Here is a 12692-nt window from a genome sequence, read left to right on the forward strand (position 1 = left end):
TCCTCAATGTGTAGCAGGTTTGTAAAAACTGCCCATTTGCTTTAACCAAACACCTGTCTTTTTTGTTTTTGTGGTGCAGTCCCAGCATTACATTGCAGTGCATGGTGAAACAGGCTAATATTAATAAAAGATTAAAATAAGTTTGCAGGCCTGACTCCACCCAGAGGCCTTGTGTTCGTCACATGGGCACTAGATGGTGCTGCATGTCAGGTTTAACTGAGCTTTTCTTTACAGCTGTTAGACATGGTTTCACTGAGTGTTGAGGCAAGATTTACTGTAATTGAAGTTCATCTGCAGCTCAGACAGTTTAATATTCCATACTCAGGCCTCTGTGCCTTCCACCACGACGTTGTGTGAGCTTCATGGCGCGTTTCGCGTAAATGCTGTATTGCTTAATTAAACGCACACTGAGGTGTCCTACTCGAGTTCACAGTGGGTTTGACGGAGCAGTCAGGCTTAATTTCACGCTCAGCTGTGTGTTAAATCTCTGAAGTTATGGGTTTAGCCAAACTTGTGTTAAACTGAGATTTAACTGCTGCTAAGCTACTGACAGAGCAATGTGAACCGTTTACAGTGGTGGCCATGGGAGCCAGACGTCTGAAAGATGTTTGATTAGGCCTACCAGACATTTCCCTAACCCCCCAGGCCAATAACAGAGCATGTTCATAACTCATGCTTTTTATTTAGTTCCTCATTTTCACATTAAATGTTATTTTTGAAGTAATTTTAAACAAAACATGCAGTGTTTTGCCCTAAAATGAGTGTAAAAAATGACAATATGTACAGGTAATGTGCAAAAACGTGAAGCTAGCAAGTTGCTAGCTGTGTCGTCTCATTCACCACCAATACACTTTGCCCCCCTGCAAGACAGAAAGTCTGGGCAGCCCTGAACCGAAATGAAATGAGATGGTTATGAACTAAATGCTAAAAAATAATATTTCTGAGATTATTTTGGCCTATAAAATCCATTCATGGTGGAGGGGTACGTGTAGGATGTTGTGAGGCCCTAAGAAAGCTCATTTTTTTCAGATGTATCCCTCATTAACATCACATATAAAAACTCGGAGGACCACGTGTTCAGCGGCGGTTTTGGGTAGTAAACAAAACGTCCGGATTCGCGTTGCCAGTACAGTAAAGAAATCTGAGTAACCCAATTCGATGGTCTGCACACTAGATAGGCGCCCTAGTAAGTGCGCAAGCGTGCGGATTGGAGCGCTGGGCGATGTTGCGGAAACGACGTGTTTGTTTGCGGTGACGTCGTCGGGTGCCATGGCAACAAGCCGCCTCTGCGCCTCTAAGCGAGCAGAAAGAGCGGAGGAGGCTTTGGGGCGTCAGGGAGCGCAGAGATCCAGAGATCCCGACTTCCCGAGATAATAAGGTGTTTTAAAAGTCTGCTCCGCCACGGCTGCGGTTGTTGAAAGTGTGAAAGCCCGGTCTCCGGCGGATTCTTCTCTGGGGCGATGCTGGAGGCGATAAAAGTGACCGGTGAGTTTGTGTTTACCTGGTTTTCCCGTTTTCCTGCGCTGCTCTGCCCGTTTCACTGCGGCGTTATTGATCACTTACCCAGATAAATGGAGCCAGCTTACCCAAACCCCCTGTCTTGTACCGTTACATCTGCTTCAAACGACCCTGAAGGCACCAGAACGTGTAACTGCCGCTGCACCATTTAAGGTGGAACGGGGAAATCCTATTGAGAAGCTGGAGAATAGCAAACCATGAGGTCATGAGTTTAAAACGAGGCTAAAGCAGGAGAACCAAGCCTAGAAACGTGCAGTGCAGTAGAACCAAGACTGACACAGAGCATTAATGTCACTCTAAAAGGGGAATTTCACCATTTTTTAAAAACTTCTGAATAATTCAGTGGGTGAGATGTAAACAGAGTCACTCAGAGTGGGTTTGGTGTGAACTGGTTCAGAGCTCTTTACAGTGGTGGTGATGGGAACCAGGGGTCACTATGACTACGACACAAATATAGACATTTTATTTACCTTCCAGAACCACCTGAGAAACCTAGGGCTGCTCGATTGTGGCCTAAAGCATGATCAGGATTATTTTAGCCCAGATTGAGATCACGATGATTTAACACGATCACTCACTGACTCTGAAAACATAATCCGGTCATCGGACTTAAAAAAAATCTGTTGAGCAGTCTTCTTAACGGTGGATTTCCCTGAACTTTGACTGTAATTTAAGGAAAAAATGATTAGAAATGCGCTGAATTTCTAACTCATTGACCGTTGGGTAGTGTAGTGGGTAACACCTCTGCCTTCTATACTGTAGACTGGGGTTCAATCCCCCACCTGGGTAAACAACACTCGCAACACCCTGCATGTATCCCTCCACCGAGAATGGATTAAAATAAATGGATTCAATTACATTTTAAGCCACGGCTTTATCACAGAACTGTCATAAAACAACGTCTCGGACATCAGGCAGCGAATCCATCACCACTTCAGTAGGAGCTTTCTGTGAGGGAGCTTTTCAAGGGGGACGTCTGGTTCCCATCACCGCCACTGTGAACAGTTCTGGCTCGCCAAGTGTCTCAGCAGCAGAGCGATTCACACCAAACCGCTCTGAAGGACTCTGTTTACATCTCAACCTTTTAATTATGTGGAGTGTTTGAAACATTGCTGGAGTTCCCCTTTAACACTGTAGTGATGTTCTGGAGCAGGAGGTGAGGAGCCGTGAATTGACGTGGCAGTGCTTTTTAAAGAACAGCAGCTGGAGTGCAGTATGATGGAAAACGCCTTTATTTCTCTAATAAAGGCAGTTTTATTTATAGGCTAATGCGGCATTGATATGTCCTGTATGTCTCGAGAGTCTGTATAATGAGAAAGTGGCCACTAATGAGCTTTAGGGCAATATTATGATCAAAAGTTTGAAATCACTTGCCAAATTAGCATATTTTTGTCATTTTAAAGCCAATCCAGTGAGAACAGACATAGCTGTATGCAAAAGTTTGAACACCCCTGGTCAAATGACACGTGTTGTTGGTTTTCTAATCGGAAATAAGTTAACAAAGAAAAAGGGACACACTTAAAAACGGCTCGTTTTAGTGCACGACTTAACATTTTGGAAAAACAATAATAAAATATCAAATGTGCAAAAGACAATATATTAAATGTAAAAAAGTATAATAATAATAATAAATGGCTCATTTGGGTACCACAAACTTTTGCATAAGACTGTGTGTGTATTTATATATATTTGTTACAAAATAGGTGCCAAAATATATTTTTATTATATATATTTTTGTTTAATATTTATTCTGTTGATTATTATTCATATATATATATATATATATATATATATATATATATATATATATATATATATATATATATATATAAAATCATTTCATTGCCCAGCCCTGCCATCACATGTACACACATTTATCACTATCATAATTTCAGTCATATATATATATCACTGATCACTGTTTAGAAACAAAATTTTATATCTCCATTTTTGTCGTTTTTCAGGTTTTGACATAATTTGAAAATTACTAATGTCTTTAAAAGTTTCTGTACATTTTATGGTGAATGGACCAAAAGAAACGACCAAAAATGACTCATAAAGATGTCTGGTTCCATTGACTTACATTAAAAGTATGTTTTTTCCTTCTCCTCTAAAGTTATATATATAATATTCAATATTTTAATAATTAACCAAGAATTTAATAATATAATGTAATAACGTATTTGCATTTTTTTGGTAATTCTGAATTCTGTTTGTTCATTTTATTGGACACATCCAACATTTCTTCATATTTATTTACACTAGCGTATTAATTATATGGAATCTGTGATGTGCGTGATGAGCAGATTAGAATAACGTCACTGATCTGCAACCAACCTGGATGATTATTACAGAAAACATCGATTCCCAGCTTTTGAGTGGCACATAAATCTTAGTGGATTGACTGGTGGATCAAACCCAGGCACCCAGTTTTGACTTACCTTTAACGTAACATTATATTTAACATAATAAAATCAGCATTTTTGCAGAACTTGCACTTATCCCATCTCGTAGAGGTGGGCGATACGGCACAAATATGATATCGCAATACTTTACGATACACAGAATGTCACTACGTTTATTTTTTCAGACATCTGGTCAGTTGGAACAGAGAAAAAGTAGCACTATGTTAAAAAATACCATCAAAAAGTGAATACAGTAATTTTTATTCAATATTTGACATACTGTGGCACTAAATCCGCTTAAATTGGACTATTTTTATAATGAAAAAGTGCAGTTGCAGAGTTCTACAAGTACTGATGATAAGCACAATATCTTTGGAAAAGCATATTGTGACATAATTTATCACAATAACGATATACATCATCTCACTGCCCAGCCCTGCCGTCTCATTTACGCATGATATCGGGATCATCATGTCAGACTGGCGTTTGATTTAAACCGCATCCTAGTTTAGTTCCACATCCTGGTACTTAATTGGCTTAGTTAGTATGATTAGAATAAGAGAGTGTGCGGGAGGAGCCGTCTGTCAGGCTGACTCTCGGCTCTCCGGGGCTGAAGCCGTGCTCTCCTGCTTCCAGCTCAGCGACTTTATTAGACGAGCTCCGCTGTTTTGATGCCGGAGGGTATTTTGCGAAGCTCAGGCTGCGTCCTCTGCTGTCCACACTCATCAGACTCATCTTAATGGAGCTTTAACTTCTCAGAAATCTCTCGCTTCAGCACCGTGGGACACTCTGATGTGAGGAACACGCACCACTCACTCGTGCACACAGCCATGCAAAGCTCATCACACACTAGAGGCAGGGCAATGCATGTGACTGTCCATGTGCAGTGGAAAAGGGTTGAAAAAAAGGTTCTATGACTTGGAACAGTGACGGAACCCTTTTTTGTGCGACAGTAATGTGCAAAAGTCAGTGATCACTTTTCGTTTATTAGGAAATTTAACCTACAAGAAAAATTGAATATATATTTTCAGTTTTATTCGGTCACTCTTTCCCTTTATTCCAGCTTCCTTTCATTTCAGGAGACTCACCTTCAGTTCCTCAAAGAACCTGCAGACACGCCTCCAAAGTTCAGTCTTAGAGGCTGGTTGGATTTTCTGATGTAATCCAAACACACTCAGTGGTGTTGAGGTCTGGGCTCTGGGGTGCTCAGTCCATCGTTCAGCTTCTTTGTTTGATGCGTCCGTCTCCTTTTCTCAGTGAGGTTCTTCTTGATCAGCTACACGTCCTTTCAGACCCACAGCGCTGAGTGATCGTCTCACAGTGGAAGGATGGACAGAAACACCTGTGGATGTTTTCAGATCTGGAGCGGCTCGATTTTCTCCTCGCTCTCAGAGATCAAAGCTTTCAGTGCTGTTTATCTGATGGGGGCAATTCTGGTGTCTAGCAGGTCTTCCAGGTGGTTGCTATGAGCCACAACTTTACTACAACTTTTGATTCATTTTTAAACTCCTACGTTTTAGAAACTCCTGTTTATTTCACATGTTATCCTTCCCTACGCAGTCACCTCAGAAATAGCTCCTGAAAACGGAATAACCTGCACTTAATGGCTGTTTTGAGTGAAAATAATGAATGAAGGCTGGTCCTTGACTTTTGCACAGCACTGTAGTTCGAACCCTATGGTTGTTCAAAAAATCAGCAGTTTATACAGCAGTTTCCCCAAAATAAAGAAGAACCATTTAAACATCCAGATGATTTTCTAACTGCTGCCTTTGCTAAAGGTCCTTTGAAGAACAGTTTTTGAAAGAGTGTACTGTGCAAAATCTTAAGCCTCCTCAAGCCTCCTGTTTAAATCTGTTTATCTGGGCAGTAATTGTGTTTTGGCAGTTAAAAACACTACTTAATAAATAAATACATATAAACCATCACAGCCGTCACATGGATTTGTTCTGCTCCATCATCAGCCATCAGCAGAACCTGATTTAATGTAATGAGGGATTATTCTGATGAAATGGATATTTTGGTTAAGATGACACACTCACACCTTTTGTGAGAAGGATTTGTTTGTATGGCTTTTATACATGCTCACAGGCAAGATGAATAGCTTTAAATATCTTCTTCTTCTTCTTTCGGCTGCTCCCTTTAGGGGTCGCCACAGCGGATCATCTGCCTCCATCTTGCCCTATCCACTGCCTCCTCTACTTTCACACCAACCATCTCCATGTCCACCTTCACTACATCCATAAACCTTCTCTGAGGTCCACCTCTTCTCCTTCTACCCGGCAGCTCCATCTCCAACATTCTTTGACCAATATATCCACTATTCCTCCTCAACACATGTCCAAACCATCTCAACCTGGCCTCTCTGGCTTTATCTCCAAACTGCTCCACCTTCACTGTCCCTCTGATCTGCTCATTTCTAAGCTTGTCCATCCTTGTCACTCCCAACGAAAATCTCAGCATCTTCATCTCCGCCACCTCCAGCTCAGCCTCCTGTCTTTTAGACAGAGCCACAGTCTCCAAACGATACATCATAGCAGGACGCACTGCTGTCTTGTAGACCTTCCCTTTCACTCTTGCTGCTATCCTTCTGTCACACATCAGCCCTGACACCCGTCTCCACCCACTCCATCCTGCCTGCACCCTCTTCCTCACCTCTTTTCTACACTGTCCATTGCTCTGGATGGTTGGCCCAAAAATTGTAGGATTTAGCAGATTTAAGATACCATATATATATATATAAAGAAAATGATATTTACAGCTATTCATCTTGCCTGTAAACATCCTACAAATAAAAAATCCTAAAATTTTTTTCCTTCCGTAAAGTTATCATTTCGGAGGTACGAGGTTCTGTTCGGACAGCAGTGATATACAGCATATAGCTAATAACTCTGGTGCTGCTAGATGGTTGCTGCTGCATTTGACATAATAACTCTAATTTTTAATGCAGTTGTTAGGTTTTAGAATTGCTAACTAGTAGGGTATTTTAGGAGCTTGCTAAGGTGTTGCTAAGCAGTTGCTAAGATATTCAAGGCTGTTGCTAGGTGGGTGTTGTGAAATCCTAGGTGGTTGCTAGGGTGTTGATTAGCGGTTCATGTTATTCCAGGTGGCTGCTAGAGGATTGCTGTGTGGCATTGGAGGTGGCTGTTATGGCTTTTACCATAGCTGGACTCCATGGAATAACAGAAAGCTGAAAAACATAGTTGTGGTTTACTGTAAGTGGCTCTCTGTTGGTCTCAGAGCTGAATGGGGGTGTTTTCTGTCCTCCTCAGTCAGTAATAGGATTAGTCTGATGTGTTACGGGAGCCCAGTGGAGGGTGAATGAGTCTCTACAGTAAGCCTCCACTCACTTTTCCCTTGCTACTCAGATCTGTTTCTTGTCTTTGTTCAACTCTGGGTTACATGGACAGGGAGATTGTGTTTCCCTGGAAATGAGGACACAACGCTTAAACAGACAGTAAGCAAAGTGATGCGATGCTTTAGCCGAACCTTTGTTCCCTGGTTTGAGTAGAGTGCTAGGCTCCACTGTACATGGAACATATGATTGAAAACCAAAATAGTTTTGCGTTTTTTTTTTAGGTAAAGAGTTTGATGACCAGTTTGATGAAATTCTTAAATTTCAAAATGTACTGCTCACTTTTCAGTCCGTGCAATCCACCAATATGGAAACTGAGCTGTAGAAAGACCCTGTTTAGGATTCATCATGGGTGCGATGTCACAGCCATGAACCCGTTTACAACCATGAGGATATTTACATATAGATACTCATTTAACCTGCAGCAGTTTAGCTCCGCCCATTCACGTTGAAGTGATAAGGAGTGTTTCAGACTGGTTTTTCAGTGAGGTAGCAAGCAGGACAGAACAGAGATATTTATATACATCAGTCTTAAAGACTATGTTTAACTGTCGTGGAAAATGTCGAGTAAAATGAATTATTTTTTATGCAAGAAAAGTAGAATATGGGCCAGTTAACAGGCCAGTCGTCATTCTTCACTAGAGGCACTTGGAGTTGCATTTGCTCGGCCAAAAGTTCACTTTCTTAAATAAACAATAAGCAAGGTTTTTCATGCTGTACTTCTTCGAAAATTGAATTGAGCCACTTAAAATCTCAGGCTCATTTACATTCATGGCATTTGGCTGACGCTCTTATCCAGAGCGACTTACAATTTCATCATTTTTACACAGGTAGGCCAAGGCGGTGTTAGGAGTCTTGCCCAAGGACTCTTATTGGTATAGTGTAGGATGTTTGCCCAGGTGTGGGATTCAACCCTAGTCTACAGTGTAGAAGGCAGAGGTGTTACCCACTACACTAACCAACCACATCCCTTACTGAACCCTTAGACTTGTTATTCGTTAACTAGTTCATTGACAGCTCACTGACAGTTGCAGTCTAAGTTAATGTTAATAGGGGTTGTTACAGAGGGGGGGAACTTTAGGTAGACATATGGAAGCAACCTGTTTTTTTGGAGTAATGATAGCTTTTAGCCCAGGATTAACCTTTAGCCTAGCAGCCTACTAGCCAGCCTAGTGTTCCTGCACCTCTGTCAGTCAGATACTTCAGATGGCACAGTGGTCTCGGGGCCTGGCCTCACTGATAGCATGAATAACTGTTTCATCAAGACTAGTAGAGTCTGATGTTAGTATTTTTGTAGAGCCAGAGGAGCTGCTGTGTTTTTGCACACCATTGGTCCATTTATAGTTTAATTAGTTCAAAATTATTTTGAACAATCAAAATATTTGTAATTTACTTTAGTTGTTAAATATGGTTCTTTGTAGAAGTGAAGTAAAATATTTAAAAAGTGGAATAGAAATATCAGCATTTGAAGGCATGTTTAATAGAGGTTTAATAGAGTTTCGGTACTCTGTATTGGGAAACAGTTGAGGATCAGGTACTGAAGGGGAAAGTGGTATCAGATGATATTTAGGTTTGCATTAATAAAGTTAATGAGCCTGTACCTCCTGAGTGCAACTGAATGCTAGACGTCTTCCAAGTCTCAATTGGGCAGTTTTGTTCTGTTTTTTTTTTTTTTTTTTAAATTACGCCAAACAGAAGCTTACACACTATTGTAACATTTACCAGGCAGAAAACACATTTCCAAAAAGAAAACTTACTTTTTATTTTGTTTTAATGTAGATTCAAAATAAATGTTCTTTCAAAACTCAGGAAATTACACACATTGCAGTTAATCACATTTCTAGAAGTACTGCTAAATCTAGGGATAGTGTAACATTGGACTACATCATTAATACTACTACTACTACTACTAATGATGATGATGATGATGATAATAATGAATGTGCATGTGCATTGCGTTCTGAGTATTGTGAATATGGCATTTCTCCGCAGAGCAACTCCACTGGCCTGAGACTGAGATGGCTAAGAAGTTTGTGCTGAGTCCATCAGAGAAGCCACTGAGCCCCAGTCAGCTATACCTCGAGCGCTGGTCTCCAGGTGTGTTAAAGGACCTGTTTGGGACCAGCAGCTACAATGGTATTCTTCAGAACGAGGAGGAGGAACACCAGAGCCCCAAGGGCTCACCCTATAGACGACCCAAAAGAACACAGCGCCTTGTTTCTGCAGCCTCAAGACAGCCTGGTGTGAGGCCTATAGTGTTAATCAGACCCAAGGGGGGTTACAGGGACAGCAACCAATCACAGATCTTCTCCAGCAGCACACGGTTGGGAAATAATATCACAGTTCTCGGAAATCCTATCAGTCTGACCCCCCGTCCAATCAGCAGGCCAATAAGAATTTCTCAAGCAAGCTCATCTCGCATCAAACTCCCCCTGCTGGCTGGTGAAAACACGGCGAAGAAGCTGTGCATCCTCGCTGCCATCAAACCCTCCAACGTCGAGAGCGAGAAGACGCGCTTCTTCAAGTCAGACTTCATCTACAACCCTCAGTTTGAATACAGTAACCCAGTGGCTCCACAGGTGCTGGAAAAGCACAACAATGCCTCTGACCGCTTCCTCACACAGGTATGGGCCGGTTATACATTGCTTTTTCAAACAGGTATGGGTTAGTTACTGACCGCTTCCTCAGAAAGGTACAGGTCAGTTACAGACCGCTTCCTCAGAAAGGTACAGGTCAGTTTTAAATCGCTTCCCCGTAAATGTAAAGGTCAGTTATAGACCACTTCCTCAAAAAGATACAGGTCAGTTACATACCGCTTCCTCGCAAAGGTACCAGTCAGTTACAGAACGCTTCCTCACACAGAGTCAGTTACAGACCACTTCCTCACACAGAGTCAGTTACAGACCACTTCCTCACACAGAGTCAGTTACAGACCACTTCCTCACACAGAGTCAGTTACAGACCTCTTCTTCACAGAGTCAGTTACAGACCGTTTTCTCACACAGAGTCAGTTACAGACCGCTTCCTCACACAGAGTCAGTTACAGACCGCTTCCTCACACAGAGTCAGTTACAGACCGCTTCCTCACAGAGTCAGTTACAGACCTCTTCTTCACAGAGTCAGTTACAGACCATTTTCTCACACAGAGTCAGTTACAGACCGCTTCCTCACACAGTCAGTTACACACCGCTTCCTCACACAGAGTCAGTTACACACCGCTTCCTCACACAGAGTCAGTTACAGACCGCTTCCTCACACAGTCAGTTACAGACCGCTTCCTCACACAGTCAGTTACAGACCGCTTCCTCACACAGAGTCAGTTACAGACCGCTTTCTCACACAGAGTCAGTGACAGACAGAACATTACATTCTCTCTTTTTCTGTCCTTCTGTCACTTCCTATGCCCTTCTGTCTCTTACTCTCTTTCCTTCTTTTTCTTATGCCCATTCTCTCGTTCTCTCCAGCTTGTTCTCTCCAGCCTGTTCTCTCACTCCCACTCTCGTCTCACTCTATCATTCTCTCCAACTCGTTCTCTCACTCCCACTTTATGTCTCTCGTTCTCCCTTCTCTCACCCTTATTCTCTCCTCTCTCTCTTATCTTTCTCTCATTCTTGTTTCTCTTTCATTCTCTTCTCTCTCAACCTCTGGTCTTTCTCTCATCTTTCTCATTCTCCTCAGTCTATCATTCTCTTGTTTCTCTTATTATTTCCTTCTCCCTTTCTCTTTCCTGTTCTTTCTCTCTCTCTCATTTTCTTCTCTTTCTTGTTTTCTTGTCTCTCTTGTTCATTCTCTCCTGTTTCTCATTCTCTTGTTTCTCTCTTGTTCTCTCATTCTACCATCTCTCTCTCATCTCATCTCTTTCTTGTTCTCTTCTCTTTTTCTCTTTTGTCCTCATCTCTGTCATTCTCTCCTTCTCTGTCATTCTCTCCTCTCTATCATTCTCTCATCTCTTTCTCATTCTCTTGTTTCTCTCTCTTTTCATGATCTTCTCCCCCCACTTTCTTTCTCTCTTCTCTCTTTCTGTCTCATTCTGTTTTCCTTTCTTTATGTTTATCTTCCTCTCTCTGTCTCTCACTTTTCTCCCCCTTCTCTCTCGGCCTCTTTTCCTTTCTTCCTTTGTTTTTTACTCTCTTTCTTGCTTTTTTTATCTTTCTCTGTCCGTCGATCTCTCCTTCTCTTCCTCGTTCCTTTCCCCTGCTGCTCTGCTGTAGTTCTCTCCTTGCAGCAGTGGCGAGTTTTGTATTTTGGGTTTTGCGGCGCCGCTTTTAGAGAGACCGACAGCTTTAGGAGGATTAATCCAGGAAAAGCAGGAGGCTGAAAGAGATACCGACGTTCCTTCAGGTTGGATTAAGGCGGTGAAGCATTCCTCAGTGTCGGTACAGTAGCTGTATAAATATTGCCTGGGCAGGAATCCAGTGGAGCTTCTCCTGAAGCAGCAGATGAACAGGACAATGATAAAAGAGAAGGTTTAGGCGATTAGGCCGAAAACAAAACCTGATTAATGGGCTTAAAGGGAACAGCAGTGTCAGCCTGATCAATGTCACTCAATGAGGCTTAATATCTGGGGGCTGTTGGCAACACCTGTGTCTTAGCTGATAATAATGTGCTGTGAATGCGCTGATATTCTTTTAAATTGATCCTAATGAAGATGCTCAGAAGGTTTCAGGACTTGTAGACGGCAAATCAAGTCTACACAATCTATTGTGTCTTTACCAATTAGCATGGTGCTAACCACACTCTTAAATCACCACACACTCACTTCAAACTGTGTGGAGTTGATCAGAATCTCTAATAGTTAAGTTGAGTGATACTTTTCTAATCCTACAACTGGGGAAATTCCACCTCCGCATTTAACCCATCCGTGAAGTGAAACACCACATACACACTAGTGAATACACACACACTAGGGGGCAGTGAGCACACTTGCCCGGAGTGGTGGGCAGCCCTATCCACAGCGCCCAGGGAGCAGTTGGGGGTTAGGTGTCTTGCTGAAGGACACCTCAGTCATGGACTGTCAGCACTGGGGATCGAACCGGCAACCTTCTGGTCAGAGGGCCAGATCCCTAACCTCCAGCCCACGACTGCCCCCAAACTGACACACTGAAGAGGATTCCAGTAGCAACCTGTGCAGCTCTGGTGAATCCCATGCCCAATAGGATTAAGGCAGTGCTAGATAATAATATTCACTTTTGTGAGATACCATATATGTGAGTTCAAAGCGCCGTGAGACCCTACGAACCACTCACAATCCAATTGAAGGAGGGGGGTCATAGGGTTTCTGACTGTCACCAGAAGATGGCTCACTCCAGTCTGAGACGAGATGAGACCCCTGAGCAGAAAATGTTCTGCGTTCTCCACTTCAATAAGAGTGAATCAGTCAAAACTTGATTTCCGTTAGCAGTGACCCTCCAGCAGCT

At 42.3% G+C, this 12692-nt stretch overlaps 1 protein-coding gene across 2 annotated transcripts in view; it reads left to right on the plus strand.

The window, feature by feature from the left end:
• Positions 1-1293: 1293 nt before the first annotated feature.
• Positions 1294-12692, plus strand: part of si:dkey-222b8.4 (uncharacterized protein KIAA0895) — a 20706-nt gene continuing 9307 nt past the window's right edge. For both annotated transcript variants that reach the window (XM_017721539.2, XM_017721540.2), the window contains exons 1-2: positions 1294-1485; positions 9268-9899. In XM_017721539.2, coding sequence (XP_017577028.2) covers positions 1461-1485; positions 9268-9899 — 657 coding nt within the window. In that variant the 5' untranslated portion in view covers positions 1294-1460. The remainder of the gene's footprint in view (positions 1486-9267; positions 9900-12692) is intronic.

Source organism: Pygocentrus nattereri, chromosome 27 (genome assembly GCF_015220715.1).
Source record: "Pygocentrus nattereri isolate fPygNat1 chromosome 27, fPygNat1.pri, whole genome shotgun sequence".
Taxonomy (NCBI): Eukaryota; Metazoa; Chordata; class Actinopteri; order Characiformes; family Serrasalmidae; genus Pygocentrus; species Pygocentrus nattereri.